Source organism: Anabrus simplex, chromosome X (genome assembly GCF_040414725.1).
Source record: "Anabrus simplex isolate iqAnaSimp1 chromosome X, ASM4041472v1, whole genome shotgun sequence".
Classification (NCBI taxonomy): domain Eukaryota; kingdom Metazoa; phylum Arthropoda; class Insecta; order Orthoptera; family Tettigoniidae; genus Anabrus; species Anabrus simplex.
In genome coordinates, this window is record NC_090279.1 from 195,715,370 (window position 1) to 195,734,803 (window position 19,434).

Here is a 19,434-nt window from a genome sequence, read left to right on the forward strand (position 1 = left end):
CAAAAAATAGAAGAAAAAACACACATTGAAAAATGAAAGGCTTGATGATCACCCACTTTGTTAGCATTTGCAACAAATAGCCTACAATATAAATACAGATGATATAAATATACTCACTAAAAAAATAAAATCAAGCACCAAGAACAAATTGTCAGTTTGCCGCAAGCCTTGCCATACAGTTACATCTCGGGCAGATAGTCAAATGGTTAGTACAGTAACACAATTAGTCGACAGTCTTATCACCAGAGACCATGAATCTGCTCTCATCCATGATCTATAAAAGGGTTCGCACAGGCTACTCGAATGTACTAGACTGTTGTGTAAATCTTGCCTACCCTGTATCTGTGAATCGCCAGCCACCTATGCCATTCTGACAGACTTTTAGAGTGTGTTGGGACCAGTGGACGCGTGAGGACACGCACACACGATACCCTCAACTGACCATGAGGAGAGTCGACCGCTGGATCCTCCGAGAAGCACATGCAGATCCAACTGTTTTACTGCCTGCCACACAGGGATAGGTAACACCATCTCGGGCCCTTGTTAGCCCGAATCATTTTCAGGCACTTGGCTGAACGGAATTTGCTCTCACGGCGCCCATTATGTGCCCTGCCATTGACACCTACCCACTACTTTGCAGTGTTGTTGGAGCAAAAAAACCTGGACTTCTGAGAATGGAACCAGGTTGTCTTTACTGACAAATACAGGTTCTCTTTGTGCTCTTGATAACAGCTATGTTTGTGTCTGGAGACCTTGTGGTGGGCACCTCAATCCTGCTTTTGTTGTGCTGTGACACCACCCCAACTGTGGGTGTGATGGTCTTGATGGCTATACAACAGACGGTCACCCCTAGCAGTGATACAAAGGTCAATAATGTCACAGCAATGTGTGCAGGACATCTTTCGACCAAATGTGCAGCCACTTGTGGCAGGGCTTCCAAGCAGTCTATCCCAGCAAGATAATGCTCAGCTGCACATAGCAAGGGTGTCGCAGGAATTTCTCCGCAACATCACACTGCTGTGGCCTGCCCCACCCCCTGATTTGTAATGAACTGAAGATGTCAAGTACCACCTATGATGCTTACTTCAGCAGTCTAGGAGTTTACAAGATCTAAGGAACCAGTTGCAACAAATTTGAACAGATACGTTGCAGGATATGATATGAAACCTGTATGCCTCCGAGCCTGCCCAAATCCAAGCGAGGGGTGGATCGACAGGGTACTAAGAGCCTCAATGCAGGTGGTCAATGTTCCACTATAAAATTAATAATTTGCTCTAATACTGTACTTGCATCAACGTTACAATCACCCAAATCAGGTTTTGTGCAATTCCCACAATTCCTTCCTGGTGTGCGATCATTTTTTGCCAATCACTGTATGATAGTATAATTATCAGAGAATATTAATAGTGTCTCCAATGGGAAAACTATGAAGACCTTGCTACTTACCTTCGATTTCCTCTCGTGTTCGTCCCACCATGTCTCGAACGACTTGAAGGCGGTGTTCTCCACCATCTTCTTGTCAAAGTCACGTTTTAAGATCAGTTTCAGTTCTTTGATCACGCGATCGAGCACAGCACTGAAATAAACAAAATTCATCTTATGAGGGCTTTATTATTGATCTACGAACACCATAGCTACTAGTAAGTCACAGATATATATCAATGGCACTATTTTGATTAATAAAGGCGAACTATGAAAGTTAACAAAATTGTACAGCATTCTGAGCTTCAAAAATATTCCTGGAGTTTTCTGTGTGCTAAACATACATGTGTACATACCTATACAGAGGGCGAGTCAACTAAAATGTTCGCTTCAAATAACTCAAACCGTTCAGGATATCGGAAATCTGTTTTCATTTATGGTAATATTATCAAGGTACTCAATCAGATTTGCAGTATTCTTCCATGATCTCCTCTGTGGTCTTCATTCCTCAAGATGCAAGTCTAGTGCCATTCTTGGAATTGAAGGGTTGTTGCTGTGCAGTACATGGCCAAACCACCGCACACGATCCTCTTGCACAGCTTGGTAGCAATTGCAGCCACATCAAATGATGTCCGAATATCCTCACTTCTGACTTGGCCCAGTCGAGCGAGGCCCAGTGGCCAGTGAAGTGTTTTTAATTCCCTGACATGCAGTTGTTTGTTCTGTCTGTTTGTGACTGGGCTACATTGGATTTCATACAGTGCCAATGTGCTTGTTCCCTATCCACTCTTTTGTTTACATGGCCTGCCTCCTTCCTCCAGCAAGTCGGTGCTTGTTCCACATCAGACATTAGATATACTGTACATTTCACTATAGACATTTACTTCTTTGTCTGAGGTCCTAAGTCAACTTAACTCCTATGCACCCGTAAGCGGACTGATACATGCTCAAGCGGCTGGGCCAGGACTCCACAAGTGGCCTGATACGCCGGGGTGCAAGGTCACATATTGGAGATGTTTGTGACATCTGTTGGCTTTTTCTGGAAACGTTTCCACTTAAATATGTTCTCGGTGTCTCAAAGTGTCACCAGAGTGCTCTGGTACGCTTCTTTGGCAAAGAGAATTGATTAAAATATCTATCGAGAAATCAGTATTCTGTTGTTGACAAGATGGCTGAAAAGGAAGTTGCTTGTTGCGCGATACGCTCAGTAATAGCGAAATTAAAAGCTTACTTGATGTTTTAGGCTCCGATTTCAGCAGTGATAGTGAGGAAGAAGTTATGAGTGATCCTGTGCATGAATGAACACGAAATGTATCACCAGAAATCTTTCGTGTAGTAATATCATACGACATGGAATGTCAAATGGACTTTCTCCCGCCCCTGGAGATCTTATTATGACTGGCGGATTTGAACCTACGATTTTGGAACCTGGATGCAAACACTTTACCACTGATCCTCAAACTGAACCTTAATAATAATAATAATAATAATAATAATAATAATAATAATAATAATAATAATAATAATATACCGAGCAAGACATACGGCTGTAAGTTCGTATTTGGGAGATAGTAGGGTCGAATCTCATCATTTGCAGCCTTGTGAATGGTTTCCCTTTATTTCCTTATTTCCAAATCAGGCAAATGTTAGGCTCGTGTCGTATAATTAAGGCCATACCATACACTAAAGAACTTCTGAGGTACTATAAGTTAGTGGAAAGTTTAAGTTTTCAAAGGGATTTTTGTGTGTTACATTTCTATATTGTTCTGTTTTTTGTGTCATGAACAATAGCGTGGAATTTCTCAATGATATAAAACAGGTCCCATGATAATACATGCAGTCGATCACCCGCTATACTGTTTTAACTGAAAGCTTGCAACACCAAGGTTGCATACTAAATAGTTGGCGGATTCCTTTTTTTTTTTTTTTTGCTTTACGTCACACCGACACAGATAGGTCTTACGGCAACGATGGAATAGGAATGGGAAGGAAGCAGCCGTGGCCTTAATTAAGGTACAGCCCCAGCATTTTCCTGCTATGAAAATGGGAAACCACGGAAAACCATCTTCAGGACTGCCAACAGTGGGGTTCGAACCCACTATCTCCCTATTACTGGATACTGGCCACACTTAAGCGTCTGCAACTATCGAGCTTGGTGGCGGATTCCTAGCAATGTCAGTGCACATGGTGGGTGGATGCATTTGGGTTGAAGACATCATATTATGACAAGAAGTTCATAACCATAATTTTTGTTATTATATGTATTTTAATGTTATAATTATTCATGCAACACTGTCTTGTCTGGTACACATATGTTTTGGTTATCACATAATCTGTTTAATTTTTATTTGGGTGAAGATGGCCACTAAGCGGCTGGAACTAGTCCCAAGGCTGATGTAACATTATTTACTTGATATATTGTATTGAGAAGGTGGACCCTCGTGTCAATTTATTTCTTATACAGTGCCAATGGTTTGATGATATTTCTAAGGATTTTTTATTTCAGGGACAGTGATTCTTTCATATGAGAGAGAACTCCTGTGACTTGGCACCACTTCATCCAGACAGCAGTAATTAATTCTGTTTTGGACATCTGGGAGCGTGTTACCATCTGAGTGTATAAATTAACCCAGATATTTAAACTGAGATGTTTTAAGAAGGTCAACACTGTCAATATTAACCAACCCATTGCTTTGCTCCACACATTTCAGGAATTGGGTTTCCTGATGCATACCTGCCAACCCTTCCGATTTACCCGCAAACTTTCCGTTTTTTAACTCTTCTTCCGATTTTCCAATTTATTTTTACTTCTTCCTATTTTTGACCAATATAACCTCCAGTACGGTCAATACTCTTCCCCTAGGATAAAGGATAAATACTTATGTGCTTGTATAATTTATGCAACTTCATTTTCAAGCTATTTATTTAATGCTTTATTTTGCGAGTGTATCGTCCGTCGCCTTCGTGTATCGTGTTTGCCACTCACCACAGCAGCGTGTGTGCTTTACAGCTGGGGATTTGGGACAGCAATCGTCCTGTCAAAGTCATATGTTAATAATGTTTGAGATATACTGAATTGTTTTGTATGTGGTAGTTTTGCGTATTTCAGTGCATTTGTGTTCATTCTTACTTCATAGTTTTAATGAGTTAAATGTATTTCAGGGAGTTGTGTCGGTGGCAGTTTCTGGTATTTTTTCTTCACGTTGTGACCAAAAAATATAACAAACTTCATCTCCAAGAGTTAAGAGATACCTAAACATTGTTTTCATTTTACCATATAATAGAGGAAACTATTATGCATTTTGCTGCGTGTGTCGGTGTGATATTATTATTATTCGTATGTAAGAGTCATAAATGAGAATGATTAGGTACATTTTCTTGTACACAATTTTATGTTTTCTTGGTTTTAAATTTAATGGTCAATTCACAATGTAACTGTAGATATGCATGCCTTTTATCCTGTCCCTTTTTAACCTAGACTGAGGTGCAATATATGTGATGAAATCCAAGAATTAAAAAATCTTCCTATTTCTTCCCCCTAAAAATTGGCAGGTATGCTGATGTTAAGATGCAGGCCAAAATTGTCGAAACTTTTTTACCAACAATGGACCAGACACTGCAGACCTTGATAGGATTCACAAGCAACCATGATATTGTCAACATAGAATAGAGTCCAGGGGTGCAGTGTGAATAATTCTGTATTGATGGTGTCGAAGCAAATGATGAACAGAAAGAGAAACGAAGCCACGCGCAGATCAGTGCCAATGTGAATGGGAGAAGTTGCAGAAATTTCTGCGGCACATCAGATATAGTTGGGGCCATTCTGATAAAAGTAGCTCGATCCATCGAATATATACTTCTGGTACACCTTGCAGTCGAAGTGTATACCACATAAAATCACGAGACACCCTGTCAAAGGCCTTTCCAAGATACAAGAAAGCTCTTTGGAGAGATTTTCCTTGTTTACCGTGTCCTTCCATCCAAATACGTATAGGTTGTATAGCATGAACTGTTCCCACACCTTTTATGAAACAGCACTGATTTGGGGCGATGTGCGTCCAGGAAAAACTCAAAGTTCTTCACTGTATGGCAAAGCAGAAAAATAGGTCAATAGTAGGAACATTCTCCGATACTGCCTTTCCCTTTCGAAAGAGAAATTGTGATGCTAGCAACCCATGTAGGGTCTTCATCAATGATGTGTCAAAAAGATATACCAAAAAATGAGCAGTACCTTCCATAGTGACAATATCTGTTGAGACAGTGGTACCAACATTGTTTTTTTTCAAATGTACTGCATTGTTTACTATACCCAGCATTAGAGCCATGGGCGCTGTATATTCATTCTTATCCTGTCACGAGATTTAATCAATGTCACAAAATATTTGAAATTTTACCAAAGTTGAATTTATATCATGAATAAACAAATAAAGGCTAAAGATACTGTAATTAATAAGGGAGACGATGGTTTATATTTCAGATCAGGATAATAATCTTGTCCTTTATAACGCATCACATACATGTATTGTCCTTTACCTGTTTCCCATAATGATATAACAGGTTTTAAATTGTACAGTGTTATCATGATGTATTTATGTGCATATTACAGCAAATACCTGTCAGAAGAAGGAAAGAATCTCTGTACATAACAGACACGTGTTCATATGTAGCACATTCCTTGACTGCCCAGATAACCCATTCGCATCATATTTAAATACCGTAGCAGTTCACTGAGAAAACCCATTTAAATCCCGCACTACGGCACACACCGTGAGCATGTGGGCCATGGTGAAGTCGGCACCACAAAAACACACTGAGGGACCTTACCCCTTTAGAAGTTAAAAGTATGTACATCTTCAATGACATATCCACAGCCTACACAAAACTACGGCCTCTCGGGAGATCGCGTGGTCTCACCGTACACTTGCCCACCGTCATCTTTTGTATCACTTTCCGTGTCATCAGCACTACTACACGCATCACTCAAACTCGAACTGGTCTATTTCGTCATCACAAACATCACCGTCTTCATAATCACTCTCTAAAACACTATCTATTAGCTTTCGTATTCCATCTTCATCAACACCAACACATCTGCTTGATGGCATGATTGCAACTGACGTGAGAGAAATGATATGAACAAAGATTCTTTTATCTCTTGTTCCAGAAGTGTGCGATAACCTGGAGCGCAGGAAATAACCGAAGCCACATGTCTAAACTTCAGCTCAGAATGCATACAAGTGGCATCTGTGAGTTAGTAACTGAACTACATGTATTGATATACAGCAGTGCATCGCCGCGAGCCGAGCTCGTCATTGGATTCATATGCCACAAATAACTTTTGCGAGCTAGGGTCGTCAAATTATGTGACTGGGTTAAAGATGTATTTGAATAGGGCGACTCATAACTGATGAATTAAGCATGTCTGAAGACTTTTTATAATATCAAGAAGTGCTAGACAGATTTTGAAAATAATCACACCCCTGAATTTACGATGTCCATTAGTCTAAAGATAGGAGTAGAGAACAGCGCCAATTCCATTTTTAAAAACAAAGTTAGTACTGTTATACTGAAATTCTGAAAAAGTATTGCAAGCTCGATTTTGAGCCCCTAGGTAACGTTACTAAAAGTTAAAAAAGAATAATTCATACCTCTTTGATGGTTCAAGAGTTATCTGACCTGAACAGTTTAGCTGACTTGCCCGGTAATTTGAACTGTGAGTCATAAGAGTTTCTTTTCTTTGCCATGGTTTTTAAAGAAATGATCATTTTGATAATGTATAAATTAATAATGATGCTTAATATTATTGGTTTTATGTCCCACTTCGGTTTTCAGAGATGCTAAGGTGCCATAATTTTGTCCCGCAGGTGGTTTTTATGATTTTGTAAACCTAACGACACAAGGCTGGCGTAATTAATCACTTTCAAATACCAAGGAACTGAGTATGAATGGAATCCTCCAACATGAGCTCAGAAGGCCAGTGTTCTACTGTATGGGCAACTCTGCTCAGCTAAGTATAAACTAAACTTTAATTTTTAATTAACAGATTCCACTTGACATTTACCAGACTTAAAAATATAAGCAAGTTCTCTTCTTCCTCTCGACTTAACACCAGGATCAGGTAAGTACCTCAAAGATACCTTCATCTTATGAACAAGTGATAGCACACCACCTCGTGCTTCATAACCAGTCATTATAAAGCGATAATATAAAATTTCCTTTTCAGAATCACAATAAACTACTAAAGTCACTGATTTCTGCAGAATGGTGTCTATACTCCGCATGGCTTTACTTCCAAATTGACGTTTCACAAAGCAAATGAGCGTTGCCTTACCTCTGTTGCCAGCTCGCTACTGCCGCAAGAACAGCTGATGCAATACGACCGCAGTAAACAGCCCCCCGTAAAATGCAATACCGTACTCAGAAAAGCTAATAAATCGGGATTGGAAACAAATTCACAAAAATTTCACATACTAACAACATGCGACAATAAAGAATGCATTATTAAGAATAAAAGAGAGTGAGGAAATATCACATCACTCACCAATAATGGCTGGCACACAGGAGGGAGGTTATGGCCTACAAAGTGAACATTCCACTGATCTCAGAGTCAATTTCTTGCCCCTTGTCTTTCCCAAACTACACTGAGACTTTCTAAACACACACAAGCTAAGTACACTAACTAATACACAGGCGTAAATACAACTTCAGCTATTTTTATACACTGAATTACTAAACCAGTTATTTGCTTTACGTCCCACTAACTACTTTTACGGTTTTTGAACCTACTTAACTTACGCTACCGTACGCTAAACTGTAAACTACGCTATACTGTACTATAATAGACAAATAAAGACTAACATGAAAAACACAAATTACTGAAGAAAAATGCGCAAAATCACGAACCGTACCGAATACCATACACGCTGAGCAAGACAGGTTAACCACGTAGTGAATGTAAATATCAGAGTTGGCAACTAGGTTTCGAGATCGTATTCTGCTGATATAAGTCGATATGAATGGCAGCTTGGGACTGGTTGGATGTCTAACTTTCAGCGTATAACCACCAGACAGAGCCAAAATTGGCCAAAACGTCAATTTAGAAGTAAAGCAGTGCGGAGTACATATTATATTTGCCTATAATACCCCTCTTAAGAAACTGAAGTTGTAAGAAAAGAATAATTATTTTACGTAAAATCTATGCATTTTTTATTTTACCTTTGCCTAAAATTGACAAGTAATAGAGTCTATCACACTCGTGTAACAGCAAACAGTGTTTCTCATCCCTCCCCTCCCATTGTCCCAGCAATCATGTGATGTTTGTTAGTATAGTAGCTACAGTGCACGAGCATGATTCGGAAGTGTCCCATGTAGATCAGAAGCCAAAAGTTACAACTGCGCAAAAATGAAGAAACAATTGTTTTATACAGCCTCATTCAAGAGGAGTGTTACAGAATTTGCAAAAGAAAACTGTGCAAGAGTGGCAATTTGTAACTATGACATACAACAACCATGAATGATTCGGTATTGGAAGAACCAAAACTAATGATAGTGAAGAAAAACCTGAAAACCATTTTGTGTGAAAATAGAAGTGTATTTTGGTGGATCATATTGAAGATCATATAACATATCAAACGTTGCAGTTCAAAGCATGTAAAATTGCACAGAGTTTCAGTATTTCAAGGAAATATTTTAAACAAACCTGTTGTTGGCTGGTACATTTTATGTGCTAGAATGGACTAATTTTGTGCACGAGAATGGATCACCTGATATTAAATACAATATTTTCCTATTTCAGGCAACTACTGGCTGTCTGAAGTAACTGTTTACTACGTCCATGGCAACGTCATATGGTTTCTGTTACCGAGCGAAATGCATGAGAACTGACTGCTCTGATGCAAGCAGTTTAACTAAAAAAGTTAGTCCCAAGTAATGTGAATTTTATAAGTCTAGTTTCTTATTACTTTACTGTAAATAGCTTTAAATAAATTCTTGTTTCATTAATTATTTATATAGATTATTATTATAATTATTGGATTAAAGATCAAATACGGCAAATCATTTTGTATTTTAAAACACCACCAAATCAACCTATTCTTCACAAATTTGCCTATTATACCCTCCCCCTTTTAGAAGATGAAAATTAAGAAAAGAAGGTGTGTCCTAAAGGGAAGTAAATACAGCAAGTTTCCACGAAGGAACCAAGAGATAATCTAAGCAACCATGGGCCAATGTGCTATACAAACGGCCGATTGAAGAAATTGTGCTTAGACGATGTTTACGGTTAAACAATGGCTGACGCACTGCAAAAACGTTATTTTTCACTCAAACACACTCTAAAACCGATGTTCAACTGGCTGTGTTTAAACACAGCAGACAACACTGTTTAACCGCAAATTTTATGAATGAATCACAATCAGAAGTTATGCGCCATGAAACATTAATTTGTACTGTATTATGTTGAGATGATTCCGGGAAGAAAGCTTAGTCCGACAGCCTCTCTGTGGGTCGTCTGCTGTGAAAACTCAGCAATTCATTTGAAATGTACGGGAAGGTATAGTTTAAAATACGATTTTGCATTGTTTGACTTGTTTCTTGAGACTGACACAAGGGAGAGTCTGGTAATTGTCAACTTGACTACAATTTTCCTGGTATTATAGGTCACTTCGCCTACATCGATATCAGAATAACTTGTCCCAAGCATCAGAGGGCTGACACATCAATTGGGAGGGATTCTGTTATAATGTGTTAATTCAGATAAGTTTTTGGCAACTATGAGATATGAAAAGACAAGGATTAGGAAGGAAGAGCTGTGGGCATAATAACAGCAACAGTATTTGCCTGGTGTAAAAATGGGGAAACTACAGAAAACTACGGTATCTTCAGGGCTGCCGATGGTACGTTTCGAACCTGTGATCTCCAGAACGCAAGCTACATCTAAATGGCCCATACAACTAATTCGGTTACAAAGTACTATAGTTTCACCTTACCTTCGCTGAAGCTATTTAGATTACATTCACCGTAATAACACTATAATCAATGCTACATTCCTCGTACAGTGGCGTGTCGCTTTAGTGCCGATAATATTATGAGATTTAATTTCCACCCAAAATGATATTCTTATCTGTGCTCATGCTTAGCCATATTTGAGTAAAATGTAGGAAGACGACAGCTGGCTAACGTTTGCAGTGCGCACCAACTAATTTCATTGGTTGCGACAAGCAAAGAGTTGCATGGAAAATACTTCCATTTTCATTTTCAAGTTAATATCACAACTTTAAACGACTTCTAGGGAAACACTGGCTGAACATCGTTTACGCAATGGAAGATCGTGCGTAACTTTAGACGTTGTCTCAGGCTTAAAACTAGTAATCGTTTCTGCAATCGGCCCAAAGACTCCCCGGCACTGACACAATTAAATTGAAGGGGACACAGAGGAGAAGGAAAAGAGATAATATCCTTTGAAGTATTTAAAATATATATTCACCTTTGATAAAAATCTAGAATTCTGGAATCTGTAACTACTGTCAAGATGGCCCCTCAATCAGCGCTAAGCCCAGCCTCCTTATGAAGCTGGAAAGCAGAAACAAGCTTGTTGGGAGCTGAATAGAAACGGATATAGAAGAACTGAGATTGGTGAGCAGAGAGTCTATTACTATCATTATGCCATGTCCCATTATTTGGATTGCTGGAGTAACAAGTTTACTGAGTTTAAATTAACTGTTAGTAACCTGAAAACAATGGCAACGATAATGAGCACATCTGTCCAGTGTAAGCTAAAACTTGATGGAGAAAGGATTGAATGTGTGGATATTTTGGTTATCTTGGAAGCGTCATCTCAAAACAGGAGAGTACTAAGCCAGGAGTCTGAAATAGAGTGTCAAAGAGCTCTACTTTCTTGTACCAAGTGCAGAATCTAGTCTGGGATAATACAGTTCCCTTAAGAGCAAAGCAGACAATGTTCAGAGCATACCTTCTGGCATACGGCTTAGAGAGTTGTGCCATTGAAGAGACACATCAGCAAATTACAGGCATGTGAAATGAAAGGTTTGAGACCTGCTAGGCAGAAAACGAGGAGAGACTGAATCAGAAACAACAGTATTAGGAGGGATATGCAGGTGACTGTAACAATGGAAGAAAGACTGAAATGGTTTGACCACATACAAAGGATGCTGGAAACACACATTCCTAGATAGTATTTGGAGACAGACCTGTTGAGATGTCCCAGAAAAAAGTGGCTGGACCAAATTTCAGAAGATCTTCTAACAAAAGGAAAAATGTTACAAGATATTAAAGGAGTAGTAGTCTATAATGACAGAGTTCAATGGAGGCATACCGTCCACTCAAATCCTACCTGGCCTGCTGGAAGGATCCATAGATGATGATGATGATGATGATGATGATGATGCTATGGTCCATTAACTGCTACATTTTTAACAGATTCCAGAGTGATAGAATTTTGCTGTGATAAATGGTTCTTCAATGAGCTACTAAATCTAATGGCATGAGAGTCTTGTATTTCATCACACTTAAATGCCCACCTACTATGCAAGAACTGAATCCTTTGAACCTTCAGTATAGCAAGCAAAACAAAAACAAACGAACCAATGGTTTGGTCTGCCAAGATGACTATACTTAGCCATGTGGTCAGTGTGTCAATCACCTCAGCTTACTGGTTGACTTTCACGACTGGGTCCACTGTTTCTTGTATCAACAGCTCTGCAGTTGGTCTCACAAGACTGAGAGAGCCTCGGTACGGAATAAAAATCCCTGGACTGACAGCGAATCTAACCCAGGGCTACCAGATAACAGACAGGCACACTACCCTCAAACTACATGGCTGGCGAGCATAGAAGGAAAACATCTAAACTATGCTATGCAGCCACTCGAGCTAAAATATCAGTTTAGTTTAATAAAGGGAGAAAGGACAAAATAAAATCAATTTTCTAACATATTAACTCTAAAGACTCATAAAAATACGAGAAAACTTGCCAGTTTTCGTTACAGCTGATATAATTATCAGTCACGGAACATGCACTTTTAAAAGGACGCGACTTCTAATTCAGAGTACCTGCTAGTAACCTAAATCTGTTTTCCCTGGGATATTTCTGTTTTCCATGCATTAAATTCAGTAGGATATGGTACATGAAGGTGAAAACATTCAATGTGTACAAGTATGATCTCCAGCAAGGGTACCACAGATAAAGAAATAGTAAACAGAGTGCCTAGCAGTTCCAACTTCTACAACCTTGTAAGACATTTACTTTGGAATAACAAAGTGCCCTTGAGAACCAAGATGACTGTATAACTCATACTTTGTGCCCATTCTCACATACAATATAGAAATGAAAGAGAGAGAAGTCAGCAAATTGCAAGCATGTGAAATTAAGTTGCTATGAACTACCCTCCAAAACATACGCAAGGACCATATAAGGAACGATGACATCAGAATGGAACTGGAAGCGGACACTAGAGAACAGAAGCTAAGGACTTCGAGACTAAAAGGGTATGGACATGTAAAGCGAATGCCTGGCGAATGCCCAGAAAGAATGGTTGAAGGATGAAGACCAGTGAGAAGACTTAAGAAAAGATGGCTACACCAACTGAGACACGATGTGGAAAGAAGAGAAGGGAACTGGAACTCAATCGTTACAGCGAAGGCATTTCTGGACAGATAATGATGGCAAAGGCTCGTTCAACACCACCCTCGAGTATGTTTATCAACTTGATACATATTTTCCAGTAACACTTACTATAGCATAAAGAACTTGAAAGAAATGTATAATAAGTCAAACAAGCTACACCATATCATAAAATGGCAATCTCCGTGGAGCGTTATTACTAACCCCATCATAAACAGCCACTACAACCAATGAAAATGAACTGCATTGCTCACAGCAAGCCATCAATCAATCACTCCTCGAACTAATGAATGTGTTCAACAGGGACTTAATTCTTGAAATTGGTGTGGATGCGCCAGTTTCTAAACATGCTCATAACAGAAGCGAGTGGGTTAGTGTTCCAAAAAGAATAAGAACCCAGTTCCTGTAGCAAATGGAAGTGTTCGAATAACTACGCTGGTCAACAAGTGAGCATAGAAATAAGCACCACTGACGTAATCCTTTCTTTGTAGATTTTTTTCTGTAATAATTTCTCTTTCCGTAATAGTTTCACATTAAGAGAGAGGCAAATTCATAATAGTTAGCACATATTAAAAGCTTTTAAAACACTGGGCATTCCAAAAGGAACATTAAGACGACAAGAGTTTTAATGAGAATAACGTTAAATTAAAGGGGGAAAGTTATTACTACGAACATTTCATTTTACTATCAAAGTGAAGACCTGGAATTACATTATCGCTCACTCTATCTCTCTCAAAGTACTACACGAAGCATATGACTAGCATCGCGTCTGCATATGTCTCGTTCAATCATCCAGTTCATATCCAGTTAACGCAAGTGTCATAGTCTAATATAACTTGGAAACAATATTCTTTAACCCATGGGTAAATAATGCAAATATAGATTATTATTATTATTATTATTATTAATAACCTAGTTATGCCTGGACATTATTATAAATCATGATCGAATTATTTGTGAGGTTATGACATGAAACATCTGCTGTATATATTAATTTGAGTTTATTTAATGTAAAAACAAATAATTAATAGTATATAACCTATCATTACCTGTATATATGATGTATAATCCACTGCAATATTGTGCAATACATTGTAATAAGTCCAGAACAACGCAAGGTGCGACTACAATGGTATAGAGAATTCTTTAAATTGTAAATAGGCTATGGGAGACTCAAATTTATGAGAAAAAACATGTTATGTCATATTCTTCTAGAAGCCTCACCAAGCAATGGATATAAGGGGGCAGTCTTGGGAGTAAAGTTGAGTTGTTTTGATGAGACTTGTGTGGAAGTCATGTTAGCCAAGTGCTTGAAGTCAAGTTTGTGAACTGGTTTTGTTGGGTTGGTAGTTGACATGCAACTGTTGCAGTCCCTCCTTATTCTTCGTAGCAGTGTTTTGCTTATCTAGATGGCAGTTCATTAGTGCATGTGTGTGTGTGGAAGATGTAAATACAATTTGTAAATAAGTAGTGTACACAACTGACAGAATGTTGTGTGCGTTTTCGTGGGAACATCACCGTTTTAGATTGATAGCTTAATTTTGATGTGACAAGTCATTTCCCCGTGCTTTCCCTATTATTTCAGAAAATTGGTACCCTGTCATTTTAATTTTTCAGGATTCTAAAGACTTATCATAACATTCTTGCAGATGTGCGGGAATCGTTGACTAATATTTAACACTGGTAGTGTTAGAAAATGTTTACAACCAAAGACATCTATGTTCACTGAGAAGGTTGGCTACATGGTCAGAGTTGTGTAGCCGAGCGCTTGCGTTCGGGAGATGATGGGCTCGAATCCCAGTGTCAGCAACCCTGGAGATGGTTTTCTGTGGTCTCCCATTTTTATACCAGGTAAACGATAGAGTTGTACATTAAAGCCACAGCCCGCTATCTCAATAATCCTAGTAGCCCTTCCCCGGCCTTGTCGCTGAAAATCTCTGATGTGTTCGTGCAACGTTAAACCGCTATGGAAAAAACTGTATGTCATATTACTTGTAACAAAGTCTATGTTGACTCCCAGGGTGAAGCTGATGTTATATTGTTTTGTCCCTTAAAATAACAAAAACAAGCATTTTTCTCCCAGTTATTTGGTATACAAATTGGAAAAAAATCTGTAGTCTGTCTGATGTACTTACTTTATGGTAGGTGCCTGAGGATCAGAGCAGTTCACGTGAGGAGGTGGAGGCAGTCTTGGATGGAACCCTGGAATGAATGGTGGAGGTCTTGGTCCTCCAGGATAAGGGAAAGGAGGTCCAAGGGGTGTTATACCAGGAGGATACTGAGTGTTAGGAGGAAATCCTGGAGGAGGTAGGTACAATGGTGGGAACGGAAATCCACCAGGCAACGTAGGTGGTCGTGCCCAGGCATAGTGATCGAGCCCAGGTGGGTACAGAGGTGGATGCGATGGATGAGGGGGATAGAACGACGTTGGAGGAAATGGTGCAGGCGGTGGAAACGGTATAGCAGGAGGAAGACTGGGGGTTCCAAATGGTGGAGGAGGTTGTGTGAACATTGGAGGTGGCTGAGCTGCCACCTCTATCTTCTCTCCTCCTGAACTGAGACTCGACAAAGACATGCAGTCATCCCGGTTCTCATCTTGCAGAGGCGTTGACTTCCGACTTAAACTGTCCGCGTCGACACCAGGAGGCAAATCGGACAGAGGTGGAGGTATGGGAGGCATCTGAATCATCGAGCCCTCATTGCTGCTCTCCTTCTTCGGGCTGAGGAAGTCCGGCAGTCCATCTACTACTTTAGGAATATGCTCTGCAGTGAGCACCTCATCTTCGCTGCTACTTATTATGCTTCCCAGATCATCGTCGTGAATGCTCATACGCTTGTTCAGATGCACACTTTCGAGAAGACCGGTCGTTTCCTCTTGCTCCTTTTCCCGAGCTTTCTTCACTTGCTCGATAGCCAACCTATGGCACTGCAGATAAAGTTCCTTTGAAATGAAAGGTGATGGTGGAGTCGATAGAGGCTCGTCAGCATCTTCAACTTCGTTCACAACAGGCGCGAGGAGATCATCATCCATGACAGGAGGAAGGGGTATGCTAATAGGAGGAACAGGAAGAGCCAGAGCATCTTCCACATCAGAACTACTACCAGACCGAACTTTGTCTGTTGAACGGTGAGACGCTCGCCGCTTCCTTCTTGAGTTGCTATGTTTAGAAGAACCACTCGACGATCGTCTTGACGACACTTTCCCTTTAACAGTCTTGTTACTGCCATCCTCGTCAGAGTCCGAACCAATCCCAATCCGCAAAAATGGAGGTGCCATTCCCCCTGCACCCTTCCCTTTCAATAACAGCTCTATTCTCGTGTCCAAATCCAACACTTTGGGAACTTCAGGACTTGCACTAGCACTGTTCTTACGAGGGGTTGCAGGTTGCTTGATGGTGGTGGTGGGAACAATGGTGATATTGTTGCTATTCTTTATGGCTTCCTTTTTCCCTCCACGTTCAGGCGAGAAAACAATGTTCCGCCCGTCCCCCGTGATGGGAGTCCACGTAGGCGTAGCATTTGCTGGGGGAAGGGTTGTCACTGTGCCCGCTCCCGTGTGAACAGGTATAGTTCGAAGCGCAGACGTCACGTGTTTCGCTCGTGAAGCTTGATCCCAATGTGGCACTACAGCATCGCTCCAGGGAGGGGGCTGCTGCCAAGGCTGAGCGGTGGAATGGATAGGTGGAGGTGGAACAGAGTGAGGGTGGTGAATAGCGGGAGGGGGCATGTGCGCAGGAATCGCTGGAGGTGGAACGTGGACAAATGGTGGGGGCGCTGCAGGAGGCGGCCTGATGTGATGCGTGGTTGGCGGGGGAATCGACGGGTGAAAGGGAGGAGGTGGGAAATGCGGGGTGTGCGGCGTGGGAGGGGGAGGGGCCGACGTGTAATGGTTGTGAAAGTCGAAAGCCACAGGCGTTGACTGGTTTGAGTTGGGGGCACTGTGATAGCCATAATCCTTGCTGCTACCGCTAGACGAGTAGGTTCGTTCAGAATACGAGTCACTTGCACCTGTACCTGAAACACCACAGAACAGACATTAGGTAATGTAAAGACACAAATGAGTTTAAAATCATGTCATAAGAATTGCTTCCTCTCCCCTTTTCATGTTCCTACCTCTCTCTACAGGAAGCCATTAATACAACTTAAATTTTCTGCGGTCATCAAAAGAGAGCAGAAACAGAAATTAACACAATTTTGATTTTCAAACATCATCAAAAGGGAATAAATCAAAAGACAAAAGCAAAAGAAAAGTCTTTTTTGCTATGGGCTTTACGTTGCACTGACACAGATAGGTCTTATGGCGACGATGGGACAGGAAAGGCCTAGGAGTTGGAAGGAAGTGGCCGTGGCCTTAATTAAGGTACAGCCCCAGCATTTGCCTGGTGTGAAAATGGGAAACCACGGAAAACCATTTTCAGGGCTGCCGATAGTGGGATTCGAACTTACTATCTCCCGGATGCAAGCTCGCAGCCGCGCGCCTCTACGCGTACGGCCAACTCGCCCGGTCAAAAGAAAAGTCTAAAAAGGAAGATTTGAGACCTAGAAGTCATCCAAAGCAGAGTTGAATCACTCAAACCATGACCCGAGAGAAAAATGCACAAAAAGGAGCCATGTTCAAGGAAAAGAATTGCACCCTGATAGATAAAGAGGTTAAGTACTGTTACATTCCTACCAGGTCAATGGAGATGGCTGAATGATCATGAAAATAAAACTTACACTTTAAACATTTCACCAATGCATTAGGTACACAAGGCAGCATAGAAAGTGCCTATACATTAATGTTTGGCGACTGTAATCAACCTATCAGCTTAATCGTATTATTTGACGAGCAGTCATAGCGCCATATGAATCATTTGACGGGCACAACTCGCGACGCTACATTGCTTAGTATAAATGCAGTTCAATTCCTAACCCACAGATGTATCTACTATGCATACTGAAATAAACCGTAGACTTGTGACTTTCAAAATACCCCAACCTTAATAACATCCTTTATGTCTTGGTGGTGTCTTTGTTCGAATTCTTTAACGATCTCAGTTGCCATCATGGCGTTCAAAAGGAATAGTCAGATATATATATGAAATCTCCTTAAAGAGTGTTTCTGAAGGCAGTGATTTCAGTGACGATAAAACAGTGTGCGAAGAAAGTTCTCACAATACTGAGACTAGTGCTGATGGGAAGGAAAGTGAATTAAACAATGACAATTTGTCAGGCCCTTCAAAACATGTTCGCACTACAGTGTCTGGAACTGGACTAAAACTTTTAATAAAGTAATTCTTCTCACATTCACTGAGTATAGTGGAGATAGTAAGGACTTACTGGACAAGACTGAGATGCAACCACCATCCAAACTCTCAACTTTTATGAATTAAAAAAAAAAAAAAAAATTCTGACAAAACCAATTCATATGAGAGAGAACTGAACAATTTTGACAATAAGCAATTGAAGGCAATGATAAATGGTTTAACATTCTGTATACCAAGTGGGGTAAAAGTGTACCCTAGTTGTCATTTTAAAATTATTATATAGGTACATTAACATTTTTGTAGGTTTTTCATACTCTGTTACATAGTTAAATAAATATTGCTGAATATCATGACACAGCAAAAAAGTAAAAACGAAACAGCATTTTAAAAATTATGCATCTGAAAATTATGTGGGGTATATTTCTACCCAGCTTGGTAAAGTAGGTACAGTGATTATTTTTCTCTACATTTTTTTCTGGGGTTGGGTATAAAGCTCATAAAACTGCTGGTGAAGGACAGAATAAGGAAAACGAAGCGGGTACCATCACAATCTCTGACTGAATGAAGGAACTTCAGGGAGCTGAACATGTTTGCAAGAAATCAGCTTCCTTTCCCGTATCAAATCCTATTTACAATGAATCAATAACAGTAAATTTCCACCTTTTTGATACTTATATTTGCATTACACAAATCAATCAATCATACACAGTACATGTTTCATTCCATTTGGAACATCTTCAGCTGTATTACAACGCTTAGGTGAAATTACAAAGTATTTATCTTCTTAAGAACATCTTAATAAGTACCTTGTTTTAATTAAAATCTATGTGAATTTAAAAAATTAGAATAAATTAAAATCAATGTAGATGGTTGAATGGAGTGGTGAAATGGGAGGGAAATGGATTTACTTATTTTAGCCTATTTTAAAACTGTATCTATTCATTGGAACAGATGTTAAAAAAAAAAGTTTTTGTTTCCAGCACTTTTCACTATGACATAATGATATTCTGCTTGTCTACTAATAAAATGTTTTTGAAAAATAATTTTCCTTTATCACTGTTCTGTGTTTTACAAGGGTGTTCTCATCACTTGCCCCTCAAAGGTGAATGATGTTTGTTTTAATTTTT

General features: G+C 39.8%; 1 protein-coding gene across 3 annotated transcripts in view; it reads right to left on the reverse strand.

Annotated features, from left to right (window-relative positions):
* Set1 (SET domain containing 1) overlaps positions 1-19,434 on the reverse strand; it is a 112,317-nt gene that overhangs the window by 50,719 nt on the left and 42,164 nt on the right. For all 3 annotated transcript variants that reach the window (XM_067159020.2, XM_067159019.2, XM_067159021.2), the window contains exons 6-7: positions 15,197-17,075; positions 1,447-1,576 (exon numbers count right to left, since the gene is read on the reverse strand). In XM_067159020.2, coding sequence (XP_067015121.2) covers positions 1,447-1,576; positions 15,197-17,075 — 2,009 coding nt within the window. The remainder of the gene's footprint in view (positions 1-1,446; positions 1,577-15,196; positions 17,076-19,434) is intronic.